The 18,416-nt window shown below is 43.4% G+C and overlaps 1 protein-coding gene across 1 annotated transcript in view; it reads left to right on the top strand.

The window, feature by feature from the left end:
- The window catches only part of DNAH6 (dynein axonemal heavy chain 6), a 3,261,518-nt gene that overhangs the window by 1,722,431 nt on the left and 1,520,671 nt on the right, over positions 1 to 18,416 (top strand). The window contains 2 exon segments of the mRNA XM_029602297.1: positions 14,198 to 14,344; positions 14,431 to 14,504. Coding sequence (XP_029458157.1) covers positions 14,198 to 14,344; positions 14,431 to 14,504 — 221 coding nt within the window.

The following is an 18,416-nucleotide window of genomic DNA, read 5'->3' as shown; positions in this document are numbered from 1 at the left end:
TCACCGAAACCCTAGCAGAGTTACACTGGTTACCTGTGGAGCAGAGAATACAATACAAAACACTTTGCATCTTACACAAATTAATACATAATGAAAAAGCGGAATGGCTTAACACAGCCCTCCGTGTACACGTACCAAACAGAAACCTAAGGTCAGCGAATAAAGCACTCCTTACTATCCCATCAATTAAGACAGCAAGACTAACTCAAGTAAGAGAGAGAGCACTATCCTTGGCAGGACCCACACTGTGGAACACCATGCCACTAGAGTTAAGGTTTCAGAAAGACAACAAAATCTTCAGAAAAGGCTTAAAAACTTGGCTATTCAAGCTAGCCTACCAAATAGAGAAGGAGAAACAGTGAGGCAGGCAAAGTATGAGATATGAACAAATAGTGTGTAGCTGTATTTCAATTTGTTTTTTACTCTACCTTCTCATTCTTCACAAGTTGAGAAGTTGACACTTATAAAAATAAATTTGTTTTTAAACTGATAGTTCCTGGACAGTATTGTATCACACCCCAATTATATCATTGAGAAAACTATGTACCGAATCATTATGGCACGCGTGTAAATTAATGTATCTCAGCATCCTTATTTTATGTGCCTTATTGTAAACCGTTGTGACGGATCCTTCCTAACGACGGTATAGAAAAGATTTAAATAAATAAATAAATAAATAAAAATAAATAGTCTTTCTATTATCCGAAAGAGTAAATAGCCGATTCACATCTACCAATTCTAGACCTCTCATGATTTTAAACACCTCTATCATATCCCCCTCAACCGTCTCTTCTCCAAGCTGAAAAGTCCTAACCTCTTTAGTCTTTCTTCATAGGGGAGCTGTTTCATTCCCCTTATCATGTTGGTAGCCCTTCTCTGTACCTTCTCCATCGCAATTATATTTTTTTTGAGATGCGGCGACCAGAATTGTACACAGTATTCAAGGTGTGGTCTCACCATGGAGCGATACAGAGGCATTAGGACATTTTCTGTTTTATTCACCATTCACTTTCTAATAATTCCCAACATTCTGTTTGCTTTTTTGACTGCCGCAGCACACTGAAACAACAATTTCAATGTGTTATCCACTATGACACCTAGATCTCTTTCTTGGGTTGTAGCACCTAATATGTAACCTAACATTGTGTAACTATAGCATGGGTTATTTTTCCCTATATGCATCACCTTGCACTTATCCACATTAAATTTCATCTGCCATTTTGATGCCCAATTTTCCAGTCTCACAAGGTCTTCCTGCAATTTATCACAATCTGCTTGTGATTTAACTACTCTGAACAATTTTGTATCATCTAATTTGTACCCCAGTATATCACTGTCCCTCCTCACCTCCAGGTCCTCCAATCTCATCTCACAAGTCTTTTGGTGGAGACCCAACATTATTTTGGTTGCCTTTCTCTGAACTGCATCCATCCAGTCTCTATCCTTTTTGAGATACAGTCTTCAGAACTGAACACTGTATTCCAGGTGAGGCCTCACCGATGTCTTGTACAGGAACATTATTAGCTCATGTTTCCTGCTAGTTATGCTTATTTCTAAGTTGCCCAGCATCCCTCTGGCCTTTGCCACCGCCTTATCACTTTGCCTCGCTACCATAAGATCATCAAACATTATCACCTGAGATCTCTCTACTGATCCATGCATATCAGTCTTTTGCCCCACCCCATCCTCCTTACTGCACCTCAGTTGCATAAATCTTCACTTCCTGGTATTGATTCCTAGCTGCCAAAACTTCAACCACTTTTTCAATTTTCTAAATTTGATTTTCATTTTCTCTACTCCTTCAGAAGTGTCCACTCTGTTGCAGATCTTAGTGGCATCCACAAAAAGACAAACTTTGTTTCTACCCCTCTGCAATAACGCTTACAAAGATATTGAACAGAACAGGTCCTAGAACCTATCCTCTCTTCAGAGTAAATTCTATTTACCAATACTCACAGTCATCTGACAGTCAATCTCCTTGCACCACTGCTGTATGCTTCAGAATAGAAGGTGCATCTACTTCAACAGCTTGAAAAGAAAACATTGAAAATATTAGAGTCACCATATAAGTACAGAAAATAACTCAGCATATTTTCTCCCCCATCTACCCTTACAACCTTGCAAGGTTGGGATTGCTTTGCCATATGCCTGGACTAGGTTTTCTGAATTAGTGTCATGTTTCTTCTCTGCCAGTATTTATTTACATATTTATTAAATTTCTATGCCACTTGTCATCATTTCCAAGTGGTGTACAGTAAAACATTCATAATAAATATACATATAACATCACATAAAATAATAAAAGCTATAAAAATAAAATAAAATCACATAAAACAGCAAAATATCTAGTTTAAAAAGCTCTCTATTGTAAATTATTTTTAAATCCTATGTACTTCTCTATAATAAATATAGTTCTAACAGATTCTCTTTTGTCATATATGTTTGTCTTGACTAGCTTGCAAGCTCCAGGGACTTATTTGTTTGTATAGTGCTGTATATGACTAATATGGTAGTATAGTGCTGTATATGACTAATATGGTAGTAGTAGTAGTAGTATGAGATTAATCACCTGGCACTAAACAGTAAAATTGAAAAAAATTGTACTTAAACAGATTGGGAATATGATTGATCAGGGAACCTTCTCCCTATCCCAGTTCTGGACCCAAAAGATTTGTTATAAAATTAGGGTACAGATGCTCACCACCCCTTCCTTTAATCAGCCTAGCTGCCTCATTATTTCCCAAGCATGATGATCCAAGCGGTGATCCATTTTTTTTTCCAGAGACAGACCATGAAGAAGCATCTGCTGCTCCACTAACCTCTGCAGCATCTTGTAGGTGGGATGCCACCAGGTGCCAACATCTTAAATTAGCTGCTTATGAGGAATCTCAAATTGTTCCTGCCCATTCTTCATGCTTCAATGAAAATTCACTACTCTTTTCTTGTACCTCTCAATGAGATCGTGTAGGAAGGGAGTCCTGTATTCCTTTGGCCTAATATCTGGAAATTCCCCACTGAGAGGTGCAGCAAATATGTAAAGCACTAGATTCTAAGATAGCGCCCATCTTTTATTTAGATTTTTATATTCTGATTTTTGGCACTTCAGAGTGCATTACATTCAGGTGGTAAAGTGACTTACCTAAGGTCACAAGGAGTGACAGTGGGATTTGAACACTGGTTTCCCTGGGTCATAGCTCACTGCCCTAACTACTAGGCTGCTCCTCCACTCCTTCTACTGCTCTTATCATATTTGCACCAATGTCTGTCACAAAAAAGTCTGCAAGGACATTTTTGCCTTTCTGGTCTAGCTGCCAGCCCTCCAGCATTTTTCTTATGGCTGTTAGGATATTGCAGAAGGCATGGGTGGTATCCATCACCAGTTTGTGCAGCACAGCCAACCTGTATCTTGATGCTCAGTCCCTGCTAGATCCTTTGTCTGCCCTGCCTCTGCCAGCTTCCATCAGTGTACAATCAAGGAGAGGTAGGCATGCGTAACATGGTTAAAATGCATGCTAGTCCACTCTGCCTTGGCCAGCTATGCCTGCATGTGACTACAGCACTGATTGTACACTGTGGGGATAATCTGCCTATTGAATGTAATTCTGCAAGACACTTTGTAATTGGGGCTAATAGGTGCATTAGGCAAAGCCCATGTTCTCCACTATCCGCAGGAGCTGGTCATCCAAGGCAATCATTTCCTCAGTGCACCTTGTCACTACTTTGTATGTGTTGTGAGCGTGGGGATGCAGTCGCTTGCTCTGGAGGGTTTTGAGCCCTTGGACCTTTGCCTGATTCAGACAGGAGCCACAAGGCACACACCGTGTGAGGTGAGAGTGTCCAAGCATAGGCTGGAGCTGGAACCAGACTGGACCAGGATCGAGACATGAAACACCATAGGAAGTGGAACAAGGCAAGCTCAGGCCTCCAGTGGACCTGCATGCACAGGTCAGACCCAGCAACGGAATGCTGGTCTAAAGAGTAGGCCTCCGGCCACTTGGTAGCCCTTCCAGACTCACCGCTTCGGAACGACGAGTGCATGAGACCAGATGGATGCTGAGGGCAGGAACATGACGAGATGTGGAATTGAGGAACTTGGAAGACTCAGATGAGGACTCGAGGAACTTGGAAACTCAGACTCGAGGAACTTGGAAGACTCAGACGAGGACTCAAGGAACTTGAAAAACTCAGATTCAGATTCAGGATTCAGGCAATAGTATGGGGTGAGTACTGCACCACAGCGTGCCCTACACAGCCACCCGACTGGTCATGGACCATGCTGGAAGCGAAGCAGACTCCAGATGAGAAGATGAAGACTTGAAGCTGGAAACATGTCGAAGATTCAGGAGAGGCCTGCACCGAGGTGCGCCCTACACAGCTGCCCGTGGTTGTTCATAGATCACGCTGAAGTGGAGCAGGATCTGGCTTGAGTCTAGGGCATAGACGGAAGTAGGAACAATGAATTCTGAAGACCAGGAACAGGATTCAATGATTCAGTATTCAAGATTCAGGGTTCAAGACTCAGGGTTCAAGACTCAGGGTTCAGGAACAGACCTCGGCATTAAAAGCAAGGGCCGACCGGAGACTTGCGCTGCAGACATGAAGACACGCCTTCTGCCACAAAGTGCCCTACACAGCCCCCATGGGCTGGTCATGGACCACGACAGTGGCACACCAGGAAAGGTGGAGAAGAAGGAAACCTGGAAGCAGGACAAAGAGCCAGAAGCTGGAACATCAGGACCAGGACTGGAACAACAGGAACTTGGAACATCAAGAACAAGGAACAACAGGAACATGGAACATCAGGGACACCAGAGAGACAATGAAAGAGCTCCAGTGAAGAACCAGACCAGGAACATTCACAGGAGACTAGGAACATCTAACATGAAAACATGAAGACCATCAAGACAGGCGAAGGCCACGGAGAACCTTGTTGGTTTTGGTCGCCCTTCTCTGGACCGCCTCTATCTTGTCTCTGTCTCTTCGGAGATACGGTCTCCAGAACTGAAAACAATACTCCAGGTGAGGTCTCACCAAGGACCTGTACAAGGGCGGGACCACCACCGCTCTCCTCCAATCATTCGGCACCACTCCCGTTTCTAGGGATCTATTGAACAGGTCACACAGCGGACCCGCCAGCACATCTCTGAGCTCCCTCAGTATTATGGGATGAACTTCATCAGGCCCCATGGCTTTGTCCACTTTCAGTTTCACCAGCTCTTCCCATACATTTTCTACTGTAAATGGAGTTACATCTACTCCATTCCCCTCCAGTTTCTTGTTAACTAGTGATGGTCCTTCTCCAGGGTTCTCTTTAGTGAACACAGAACTGAAGTATTCATTTAATATTTCTGCCATTTCTTTGTCTCTCTCCACACATTGATCCTTTCCACCTTTCAATTTCACTATACCACTTTGAACTTTTCTCTTTTCACTGATGTATCTGAAAAATGTTTTGTTACCACTCTTTACCTCTTTGGCAATCCTCTCTTCCGTTTGACTTTTTGCCATCTTGATTAATTTCTTCGTCTCCCTCAGTTCTACCAAATATTCTTCTTTGTGCTCCTCCTTTTGGGATCTTTTATATTTCTTGAACGCTGTTCTTTTAGCCTTTATTTTGTCAGCTACCTCCTTTGAGAACCAGATAGGTTTCATTTTTCTTTTGCTTTTCTTTACTTTTCTAACATATAGATTAGTTGCCTTGGTAATTGCTCCTTTTAGATTGGTCCACTGTTGATCCACATCTCTCTCGTTTTCCCAGCCTTTTAGTTTTTCCTCCAGGTACTTCCCCATTTCATCAAAGTCTGTGTTTTTGAACATCAAAACTTGGGTTTTTGTGCTTCTTTTCCGTGTCCTTTTTGTGATATTAAACCATACCGTTTGATGATCACTGGTGCTGAGGTGGGCACCCACCTGGACGTCTGAGACATTATCTCCATTAGTGAGCACTAAGTCGAGTATAGCTCCTTTTCTCGTGGGTTCCATTACCATTTGTTTGAACAAAGCTACTTGCAGGGCATCTACTATTTCTCTACTATTATTAGATTCTGCAGATGGGATTCTCCAGTCTACATCTGGCATATTAAAGCCTCCAACGATCACCACTTCTCCTTTCTTTGCTATCCTGTGGATGTCTTCAACCAGATCTCTGACCAGCTCTTCCTTTTGGTTTGGAGGCCTGTAAACCACTCCAATAAAAATGGATGCCCCATCTTTTTTTAAGTCGACCCATAGTGCTTCTTCTTTGCCCCATCTTCCTTGCAGCTCAGATGCTTGGATATTGTTTCTGACATAAAGAGCCACTCCTCCCCCTTTCCTATCCTCTCTGTCCTTCCTTAACAAGTTATAGCCTGGTATTGCCGTATCCCAGTCATGAGATTCCGTAAACCACGTTTCTGTGAGAGCAACAACGTCCAAGTCCGCCTCCACCATTAGGGCTTGCAGATCTGGGATTTTATTACCCAAACTACGAGCATTTGTGCTCATAGCTTTCCAGCTTTCTTTGTTCAGGTTACTGCTGTTCCTGGACTCCTTTTGTGACCTATTTAGTTGAGTTTTGTTATCCACTTTTCTCTTTGCATTTGTGCAAGGGAAGAGATTAATGCCTCTGATGACAGAGTTATCCATCACTGTGAGCTTTTTCCTTTGGTTTCTGATCTGGAATTTCTGTATGCATTGGGTTTTTACTCTCTTTTCTGATAACATTTCAATCTTTTTCTCAAGGACTTCTTCAGAATTTAACATGGCATTTTGTACTTGTTGCACTTGATACAGTGTGTGTCTACGGAACACAGGTCTTATTCTACCAGAGCCCACTGTAATACTTTTTAAGTTCCTTAATGGCCTGTGTGAGTGGGGGGATAGAGTTGTGGGCTGCACAGCTTTCAATAATGGGTGTCTGTGGGTTACAGGTCTTATCCTACCTGAGCCCACAGTAAATCTCTTTTTTCTTGAGTTTTGGTTATTCAGTGGTAAGTGGAAATTATTTCCTGAATAATGTACCGTGGCTGAGACTCTCTTTATTGAAGCTAATTCAGCTTTAAAGTCATCCAGCTCCTTTTCCAAGGTAGAGAGTTTTGAACAAAAGGGGCAAGCCTTAAGTTTCCATATGATTACCCTCAATATAAAGGCTCCACAGCAGTTGCATTGAATAGTACTCATTTTGGTAAGTTATTTGATTGGTACACCTAAGGAATAATCAATTTACTAATTTATCTGGTTGCCTATTATGAAGTTAGGATGACTACATTAGAAATACAAACCTAGGGGTGGGTGGGCAGAGGGGTAGGGTAGGAGGGAGTTAAACAGTTTATACCTAGGTCAAGCTGGGTAGGGCAAGACACTTTCTGAAAGTTTACTTGTCCTTTAGCTAGTAAATGATCCCACAGAAACAGATTATAATGACAGCTATATAATTAGAGAGATACTGGGGATTTTTTTTTTTGTGTGTGAGTTTTTTGAATTTTACAATAATCTAATATCAAGAAACCAAACAGATTAGTATACAATATAATCAAGAAACCAAACAGATTAGTATACAATACTGGAATAGAAAGGGATTTGAAATCACAGAGCAGTTTTCTACACAGAAGCAAACCAATATCAAGGAACCACAGATTAATATACAATACTAGAATAAAAAGGGATTATGAAACACAGAGCAGTATTTCCAAAAACTAGTATCTTATCTGCATTGAAACAGTTGGCTCCTCTCCTGGGCTGTACACAGTCTGTATTGTTTCTGCTGGCTCACAAGTTAGCTACCTCTAGCCACTGAGTGAGCCACACCCAAACTGGCTATACCTGGACTCTTCTGGAACTGGTCCTCTAGCTAGTAAATGTAAAAGATCCCACAGCACTTATACTCCCAAAATGAAACAGTTTATACCTAGGTCAAGCTGGGTAGGACAAGACACTTTCTGAAAGTTTACTTGTCCTTTAGCTAGTAAATGATCCCACAGAAACAGATTATAATGACAGCTATATAATTAGAGAGATACTGGGAATTTATTTTTTTTTTGTGTGGGTTTTTTTAATTTTACAATAATCTAATATCAAGAAACCAAACAGATTAGTATACAATATAATCAAGAAACCAACAAGGTGGAAGGTCTTCATCAATTGACTTATGAGGAGAGATTGAAGAATCTAAATATGTACACCCTGGAGGAAAGGAGGAGCAGAGGTGATATGATACAGACTTTCAGATACTTGAAAGGTTTTAATGATCCAAAGACAACGACAAACCTTTTCCGTAGGAAAAAAATCAGCAGAACCAGGGGTCATGATTTGAAGCTCCAGGGAGGAAGATTCAGAACCAGTGTCAGGAAGTATTTCTTCACGGAGAGGGTGGTGGATGCCTGGAATGCCCTTCCGGAGGAAGTGGTGAAGACCAGAACTGTGAAGGACTTCAAAGGGGCGTGGGATAAACACTGTGGGTCCATAAAATCAAGAGGCCGTCAATAAAGAGTGGGTGGCTCGCCAGAATGACGGCTACTGCCTGGAGATAATACCCTTATTCAATAAACATACACATGGTTACTGTGACTCCTACATCGCTCTAAGCTACAACAGCACGAGGAAATGTGGAAAAAAGGATTCGCACTCACAAAGCGGGGAGTAGCTGGCTTGTTACGGCGGTTACTACCCCAAACCAAATAAGCCTGATACTTCACTTTCAATGCATATCCAGCATAGCTCTCTGCTTCAACGGCAGGGGAGAAGAAAAACTGATACTTCACGCATATCCAGCATAGCTCTCTGCTTCAACGGCAGGGGAGAAGAAAAACTGATACTTCACGCATATCCAGCATAGCTCCCTGCTTCAACGGCAGGGGAGAAGAAAAACTGATACTTCACGCATATTCAGCATAGCTCTCTGCTTCAACGGCAGGGGAGAAGAAAAACTGATACTTCACGCATATCCAGCATAGCTCCCTGCATCAACGGCAGGGGAGAAGAAAAACTGATACTTCACGCATATCCAGCATAGCTCTCTGCTTCAACGGCAGGGGAGAAGAAAAAAGGATTCACACTCACAAAGCGGGGAGTAGCTGGCTTGTTACGGCAGTTACTACCCCAAACCAAACAAGCCTGATTCTTCACTTTCAATGCATTTCCAGCATAGCTCTCTGCTTTAATGGCAGGGGAGAAGAAAAACTGATACTTCACGCATATCCAGCATAGCTCTCTGCTTCAACGGCAGGGGAGAAGAAAAACTGATACTTCACGCATATCCAGCATAGCTCTCTGCTTCAACGGCAGGGGAGAAGAAAAACAACCAATAAGGGCTGAATAACATAGTCTGGGTAAAACAAATAAGCATGGGTGTAGCTTGCTTATTGCGGCGGTTACTACCCCTACTACCCCTAACTAATCAAGCTAGATATTTCACTTGCATGCAGCTCCATCACTGCTCTCTACATTAATGGTGGGGGTGGAAGGGAAATAGAACCAAAGAGCTAAGAGAAACAGATAAGTATGAGAAAAAATGTGTGAAGCTTGCTGGGCAGACTGGATGGGCCGTTTGGTCTCCTTCTGCCGTCATTTCTATGTTTCTATATGTTTCTATGTATGGTGGAGGAAGCACAGAATACCATGAGGATCCATGCAAAGGCTCTGAGAAGTGGAAGCAGAGCCCTTTTATAGGGCTGGACATGGCAAGGACTGATGACATGATCTGATGGGGCCGCAGGGCTTTTCTCATTGCTGGCCCTTTAAATATCCAAAAGGGGTGCGTGTGCAAGCCTATGCAGGGCCCAGGGAAGGAGTAGGAAGTCAGCATCAGCGGCAACCCTGCCGCAAGGAGGTGAAAGCAATGGCAGCGGTACTCCGGCCATGAGAGGATGAAGGCGAGAACGGCTTCCCTTGCTGCACAGAGACGGTTCCAGCAGTGGCTCCTGCCGCACGAAGGGAAGACAGTGGTGACCCCTCCTGCCATGCACAGAGGCGTCGGGCCACATGGGTGTGGCAGCAAGCAGTGTCGGTCCGGGGCGGCGTAGGCTGCATCAAAGCAGGGGGCCAGCTGCATCGGGCCAGAGGGTGAGTGAGGCTGTTCGTGGTCGGGGCTAGCAAGCAGCAAGTGCAACAGCACCCCCTCCTCAAAACCCCCCGCTTCAGCATCTTCTCTTCAGCTGAAGACAAGAAGGCATATCTTCTATACCAGGTGAGGAACTAGGGGGTCCAAACATATGATCTGAAGATGCTTGGTAAAGGAGCTGAAACAATGAGCCATTTGAATCATACTGAAGATGGGACATGGACACAATAAAACCCAGAAGAAGACATGACCCTGATTGAACTGAAGGCGCAGGTGTAGTAGTAGCATCTTGAAGAATCGGTTCAATTCTTAAGCTTTTACTTGGTTGTAGCTGAAGTGTGATACACTAAAGCTGATTCTAGTTATATAGTTAGGGCACCATTGCTGATCTCATAGCTGGAAAAGTTGATATACGTAAATCAGACGGCAAGTTGACTGAAAGGGTGTAGATCAGAAGCATCATCTTAGAGAAAAATTCAATTCCAAGGCACATAATTAATTGAGTGAAAGTGCAGAGCACTGTAAGGTAAATGTCTCCTATAGCAGTAGCGATGGTACTCACAACATTACTGTTTGATCTAATAGCTGGGAATGTTGTACCAGAATAGAGGAGTAGCTGGCTTGCATAACTAGAGACTGGTGTTTCTTGAATAGGCCAAATGTCTGGAAACATAACGAATTAAGAAAATGACACTGAAGGCAACAGGCTGAACTTGAAGAAATACCATTACATCCTTTGGCAGCAGATGAAGTTGAATCGTACAGGCTAACTGGACACAAGGTTACCAACAGCAGGTCCTGAAGAGCAGAATCATAACCAAGAGTGGCTTTTAGATGCAAACTCAGTGGAAGGTAGAACTTGACCTTATGCTAGAAAATGGTAAAACAATTGCCCAAGAAGGAATTTCCAGGATTAAATCTTAGTTGAAAGATGTACAAGACAAGATGTCGGTCACTACAAACCAGTGTGGCTCCAACAAAGACAGTATTAGCAAGATATAAACTATAGTCCATAAGAACAGGAAGTAGATCTTGATATCATTGAGACAACAGCATGGGTTGAAATTGGATTTTCTTTGGTTTAATGATCAGGGCTAGTTGTTCTTTTGGTTATTGTAGTGTGACAGCATCGAACTTGAATTTAAAAGTCATCTCCACAAAAGGACTAGCAAGAATAGACTTCCATATGTTGGTTAGCTTGGCTACATGGCAAGCAGTACATCCTCTAGTGGTAAGGCAGTTAAATAGATGGAAGACATAGCTTCATTGCCAGCTACTCTGGTTGTACATAAAGGAACAGTATGCCACTCTTCTCTTGCCCCAGGACAGTGATACAGAACACCCCATCTACTGTTTAGTGGCTGCTAATGTAAATATGTGGCTGGAGGCTGCTGGCCTAACACCTGACTGGTGGAAGGGCCGTGGGGTCAGGTTTGGAGAAAGTCTTCTGCTTTTCAGCCATTTTGCTACTGCTACTGCTCGAATGACAAAGGGAGTCCCCAAGCTAGCACTGCCACCCTCCCCTGATGCCAGTGCTAGCAGTTGGTGTTTTTGTAGGTGATGTTCCATACTAGCATTTGTCAGATGCCCAAGTATTTTTCCTTGACTGATTGCCTTATTACAGTGAATGAACTAAGCAAATTGCAGGTCCTCTCTCAATTTAAAGTTCTTCCACACCACGGATGTCTTCCACAATATCCTCTCTGCATCTATAGGGGCTGCTGTTGCTGGCATTGAAGTTGAGCTAGGGATTATTCACCTAGCTATATTACCCCCACTGTATCTTTTTACCAGCAATCTGAGAATGTTAGAGATTTACACAAGACTGTTTGTCATAAGTAATAAAAATTATTTTATTAGGGATATAGTTTATATCTGGAGTTTTTACAATGCCTCAGTGATTTTCAGAGAAAAGAATTTCATACTAGAAAATAGTACAAAAGGGATATACTTAGCAGATACTAAAAAATCATCTGGACAATAACATATCACATTAGCCTGGACTTGCATCTGAAAGTAGCTAAACACCCAACTGACTGTCCTCAGATAGGAGCCAGAAGAAAACCCTAAATCTCACAACTGCTGCAGATATCTCTGGTCTGTCTGAGAATTTTTTATGTTTAGGAAAGTGGTTTCTGCTGCAGGGATGCGCATGCTGCTTTTCTCAGCCCTTTGCTTAGTGAGGTAGGGGCTCACTTTGTCCTGTGGGGGAACAAGGCAGGTTCAGCTCCAGGCTAAGTTAACAGGAAAGGGAGACTTCAACATTGTGCTGTGGTCTCAGGCAGTGCTGGATCACGGCCCTGAGTGCAGGAAGGGCTTGAGGGTGCTATTCTTCTTGAAGATAAAGAAGATCTTGATGGCAGAGCTGAGCTAGCTTTTCCTTTTCTCCTCCCTGCTGTTTAAGAGCTTAGGTATGCATTATTCAATGAGATAATACATATGAAATTAGGTCCATGATTAGAGGTGTGATTGCTTCATATACCTACTTTATACTCTCTGCTGGATCAGTTTCAGGCCAGGGTAACATTACACAGGGGCCCAAAGCTGACACCTAGTTGATAACTCTTCCATTGTGGATTGGCTGGCTTGTTACTAGGTCCATAAACTTGATCAACTCTGGGGGGCCCAGGGGTGTTTGTTTTTCCACACATGCACACACACACACACACGCCTTCCAATGTCTTTATGTTTTCTCTGTGTGCACAGAGATAAGTCTTTATTTGCAGGCGACTCTGTAAATGGTCTGTATTTGTAGAACAGATAAGCTAGGCATGATCACTGCCTGATCAGAAAAGTCCAACATCTCTTCATCCAGAGTACATAGAAAAACAGACCAAGTGTCCATTTTGGGCTGATGTCAGAGAATCTATTTTGGCTGCATGTACAGTAGTGAAAATTCAGAGCTCACTCCTACAAGGTTGAGGGTGCACAGTGAGAAAAATGTCCAGGGACATCTCTTACACTCTCATTCTACACTACATGCTCTTCCTGGGGATTGCTCTCACTACTGTCAGTATCATATACTTCCCCCACCTCCTCACTGGAGGCTATACTACAGACTAGAGCTCCAGTATTTTGATATCCTTAATTCAGGGAATCTGTGACATATTTCTTCCTCAGAATCAATTTTTAAAAAAACTGCCTCCATTATCTCAGCAGCAGTGATTCAGCCAACTGGATAACTTTAGTTGGACAATTTATCCATTTAAGGGATTTTTTCATATTGGCATCAGTATGTTTCAAGTTCAGAATGGGGCAGATTTTAAAAGGTATGCGTGCGGCGTACAATTGTGTGCGCAACCCGGCGCGCACAAATGTACGCCTGATTTTATAACATGCGCACGCAGCTGTATGCATGTTATAAAATCAGGGGTCGTGAGCACAAGGGGGTGCACACTAGTGCACCTTGCGCGTGCCGAGCCCTCGGGGAGACCAGCTGGCTTTCCCCGTTCCCTCTGAGGGCGCTCTGAAATCGGAGCGGTCTCAGAGGAAACTTTCCTTTCCCCCCCCACCTTCCCCTCCCTGGCCCGCCCCAGCCCCCCCCAAAAAACCCCGTACTTTTATCTCACAAGTGACGCCTGCCAGAGGCAGGCGTAAATTGCGTGCACCGGCCAACTGCCGGTGCACGATCCCTGGCCCAGAGGCCGTGCAGAGGTCTCTGGCCATGCCCCCGCCCCCAGACCACCCCGCCCCTTTTTTGCAAGCCCCGGGACTTACAAGCTTTCCGGGACTTTACGCGCATCGCCGGGCCTTTTGAAAATAGGCCCGGCACGTGTAACCCCTCTACGCACGTAAATCCACCTGGATTTACACGCGAAGGGCTTTTAAAATCTACCCCAATGTGGGCAAGGATGTTTTGGGCTCTTGCTTTTCTCTGCATTGACTACATGCAAACATGGCAGCATAGTTTTTCTTCTATATTCCAAATGTTGATGATGTCATAGAGGTTAATCATACATCAGAAAAGAGATAATGAGGGTCATGCATAATAAAGTTGAACTGATAATGTATTATGAAACATTTTTACAAATTATTTTCCACTCTTTTTATGAAGCTTTCAGTATATGGTGAACAACTTAATCTGTTATATGTTTAGATCTTCATTTTGAAGTTATAAGGAAATAATTATGATTTGAAAAGTAAACAATAAATCTATTGCAGGCATACTTCAATGTGAACCTGGGTCAGTAAGAGATCAACATCAGATTTTTAGACTTTTTTGCCATGAATGTCAAAGAGTATTCCATGATCGTCTGATAAACAATGAAGATAAAAAATATTTTCAGACAATGCTATCTGAAATGGCTAGTAAGTCTTTCTATTCATTGTCATTTCATATTTTTGCTATAATAGAAATAATTCATACCTAATGTAACATGTTGTTTTATTTATAGGTAAGCATTTTGGAGTACAGATTGACCCAGAGTCCTTTGTAACTAAGCCAATCATTTTTGGAGATTTCATGAAGGTGATTATAACTTAAAGTTTACAGTATTATGGTATAATTTTTTCTATAGAGTAACACTAACTATACTATATTGTTTTATAACTAGGATGCTATTTTGTGATACAGTGGTATAAAGCAATTTGAACTTTGAAAGGTCAATATTCAGTAATGCAGTGATATAATGCATATATAATTTTTCCCCGGATACTCAATGGGACTTATGCACACAAGTCTCCCACCTAATATACTTGGATAAAGTTATACACAAAACTTTATTCAGGTACAATTAGGACTGCTATTTTTCCAACCAGACTTGTTTACATAATTTTACCTGAACAGTGCTGAATATACATGCTCATTGGGTAAGTCCCTCTCACAGAATGCCTTCATTGACACCCCTCTGTATACAGGTACATGTAAAATGATTGTGCATGCTTTGGAAGGGTAAAATTTAAAAATTCAGCTTTTATGTGCATAACTCACTGTCATGGATGTGAAACCTTGGGCTGTGGCATGGTTGATGCAGCCTAGTAGGCATAGTTGCTAGGCCCATGCTGACAGTAGGTGGACTCACGCTGAGATTTGAGTTGGGGCTTCACCTATACCAGCCCTGTTCTCTGCAGGTTAAGCCTTTGGATTCCAGTTGCCGGCAGGGCTTAGGTGAGAGTCCTCAAGAAGTAGTCGGATAAAGTTGAGACACTGGCAGGAGTCAGGCTGGCAGCAAGCAAACACTATCTGTGTCCTGGCCAAGGTTTGGGCATGCAGTGAACAATCAATATCTGGGTCCAAGATGAGGTCAGGGCAGGTAGTGAGCAAGGTTGGGGCAGGCAGCGAGCAATCAATATCCGGGACTTAGCTGGGGTCAGGGCAATCAGCAACCAGAAGAGTAGTCAGAGTCCGAAGCAGAGCTCAGAACCAGGAATCAGGCCAATATACACAAGACAAGGCAGGACGACACTGAGGACCAAGACAATGGAGGGACCTGCAAGAAAAGGCAGGGCAAGGCATGGAGAGGGAAGTGAATGCAGGGATACAACAAAGCAAGGCAGGAACAAGGCAAGGCAGGACAACAAGACTAAGCTTGACAACAAGGCAACAGCACAATGTACTACAAAGCAGGAGGACCTGCTGCTGAGGTGCTGGCTGGTTGCAAAGGTCATCAGCCAATTCCACAGGAAATCCAAGCTGGAGGACCTATAATGGAAGTCCAGAGTTACCGGAAGTTTTAGCCGGGGTCCGTGGAGCAACATGTTGCCAGAGGCTATGCTGGAGTCACTTCAGTTCAGAGGTGAGGTGCATTACATTCAAAAGGTTACACACAAAACCTTTGCAAATCAACTTCTGAGTGTTCTTTTATAACTGCTCTGAAATGAACATAAACTTTCTAAATGAAGTCAATAAAATTTGTTAGTGATACTCTATTACTTATAGCTTCTTGAATATATAATGTGGCCTTGTAGAGTTTTTGTAATTGTTTACAAAGGGTACTATGCACAAGACATGAGAGAGTGAACCATGGAGTAAAACTAAGTAATTCAGACCATGGTCCAAAATGAAAACCATCCCTCAAACTTAGAGGGGATTAGAAATGCCAGTCATAATAGAATACCAGGAAGAGATATCCACATTAATTATAATCTATTGAGTTTGACCATTTAAATAAGATTGGAACCAGGAACGGATAGACCCGGTGATTCAAATCTCAGATAACTGCATCAGTAAAATGTTGTGGTTTAAAGTGTCAAATACAGCAGAAATATCTAGAAAAATCATGGCATAATTTGTTCCTGTGTCAAAATCTCTCTTAATTGTGTTGAAACCAGACATCAATAAAGTCTTGGCGCAGATATGTTTTTGAAATCTGTATTGATCCTGATCTAATACTGAATTGATGTCCATAAAATTGATAAGCTGGTTTAAAACCACATATTTTATTACTTTAGATAGGAATGGGAGAGATAAAGTAGGATGATAATTAACCAAAATTATAGGGCCTGCAGATGGTTTCTTCAGAATAAGATGGACAGAGGCATGTTGTAATGAGCAAGGTAGAAATCCAGAAATCAAGGTGAGATTTACAATATATGTGATATAATTGCTTATATTATTATGGATTTTTTTTGTTTAAAGAGCTGCAGTACAAGGATATAGTGGATAGGAAGACGTTCAATTTTCTTATAATTTGTGCAATCTTAGTACAGGAAACCATTGAAAACAGGCCAATTTTATCCCATCCAGCCTTAAACTTGTTCTGGGAAGTACAGTATTAGCAGCATTCTCACAGGACAAGCAGGATGGTAGTAGTCACATAGGGGTGACATCACAGGATGGAGCCCAATCACGGAACACTTTTGTCAAAGTTTCTAAAACTTTGACTGGCACCTACTGGGCATGCCCAGCATGGCAGTAAACTTGCAGCCAGCAGGGGTCCCTCTTCAGTCTTCTTTTATCCACACAGCAGTAGCCACGTGGGTTAAGGAGCTCCATAGATTCCTGACAGGAATTTTCCTCACAGAATTACTAAAAACTTTCATACCCCACAGGGTCCCGCCTTCAAATTTTTGTCTCCACGGTACTCCGGTAAGTGTTTACCCGTTTTTGGTCGATTCCCGTCGATTTTGGCCCTCGCGGCCTACTGGCCGTCGAGCCGTACCACGGCTAAATTTTTTTCAGAGGCCATGGTGTCGTGGTTCCATCAGTGCTCGGACTGTACTCGCACCATTTCCATAACAGACCCTCATAAAGTCTGTGTAATGTGTCTTGGGTGTGAACATGATGTCTTCACCTGCACCAAATGTGCCTTAATGACACCTAAAGGTCGCAAGGCCAGAATGGAGAAGATGGAACTTCTCTTCCGTTCTCGGACCCCGACGCCGTCAATTGCATCAACGTCGTCCAAACCGGCACCGTCCACTTCGCGCCAGTATCGGCCACCGGCTGGTGACCACCCGGTGTCGATGACTTCTCGGCCTTTGACTTCCTCTTCCCCCCCCCTAAGCCGAGGGGATGGTAGAGAGAAACATTGGCATCGACACCGGAAGTCTCGGACCATCGAGGAAGAAAAGTCATCAACCTCGCCGTTGTCCGAGCCGTCATCGAAGAAACCCCATCCAGAAAAGGCACCGAACCTTTCTGCGACTGGGTCACTGAAGCAACCCTCACCCGGACGGGTATCAGGAGCCGCGACTCTGCCTATAACGGTGGTCCCTCTGGCTATGCCTCTGCCTCCTTCTTCCCTTCCGGAGCCGGGGCTGCTTGCTCCAGGTCTCCATGAAGAACTGAACTGGATGGTTCAGGAGGCCATCAATAAGGCGATGCACAGACTCCAAGGTCCCCCGGCACCAAAATCGGTGCAGGTCGCAGAACCGACCATCTATCCCATTCCGGCAGCATTGGCACCGCTGCTGTCGAAGATGGAAGTGCTTCTAGCCGCTTTTCCACCGATGGATCCTGGGTCACCGATGGCTCTGGTGCCTTTCCCGCTTACCCTGTCATCGGGAGGGGAAACACCGTTCTGCATTCCTCCATCGGGGGTCCTGACTATGCCTCAACCATCGATGCTGATGCACCCATCGGCACCACTGTTCCATCCATCAATGCCTGCACCGGTGCCCTCGATGCCTTCATCGGTGCCTCCAGTACTTCCCTCGATGCCTTCGGAGCCTAGACCGGGACCTTCAGGAATACCATCGTCCCGTCCTTCTCAGGTTCCTAGTGGGGCAGGTGCTGATCCTTATGACACTCAAGACACTGATGACTTGCCATCGCCACCTTCTCTTACTGAAAGCAGGAAGCATCCTCCTCCAGAGTACCTATCTTTCACATCTTCTTTGTGAAAGAAATGTCTGAATTGGTTCCCTTCCAATTGCAGACTGAACAAGATGACAGACATCAAATTATGGAGTTGTTACAATTCCTGGATGCTCCCAAGGA

This window comes from Rhinatrema bivittatum, chromosome 1, assembly GCF_901001135.1.
Source record: "Rhinatrema bivittatum chromosome 1, aRhiBiv1.1, whole genome shotgun sequence".
Taxonomy (NCBI): Eukaryota; Metazoa; Chordata; class Amphibia; order Gymnophiona; family Rhinatrematidae; genus Rhinatrema; species Rhinatrema bivittatum.
The sequence above is the reverse complement of the archived record's forward strand: the minus strand, read 5'-3'. Positions and strand labels throughout refer to the sequence as shown.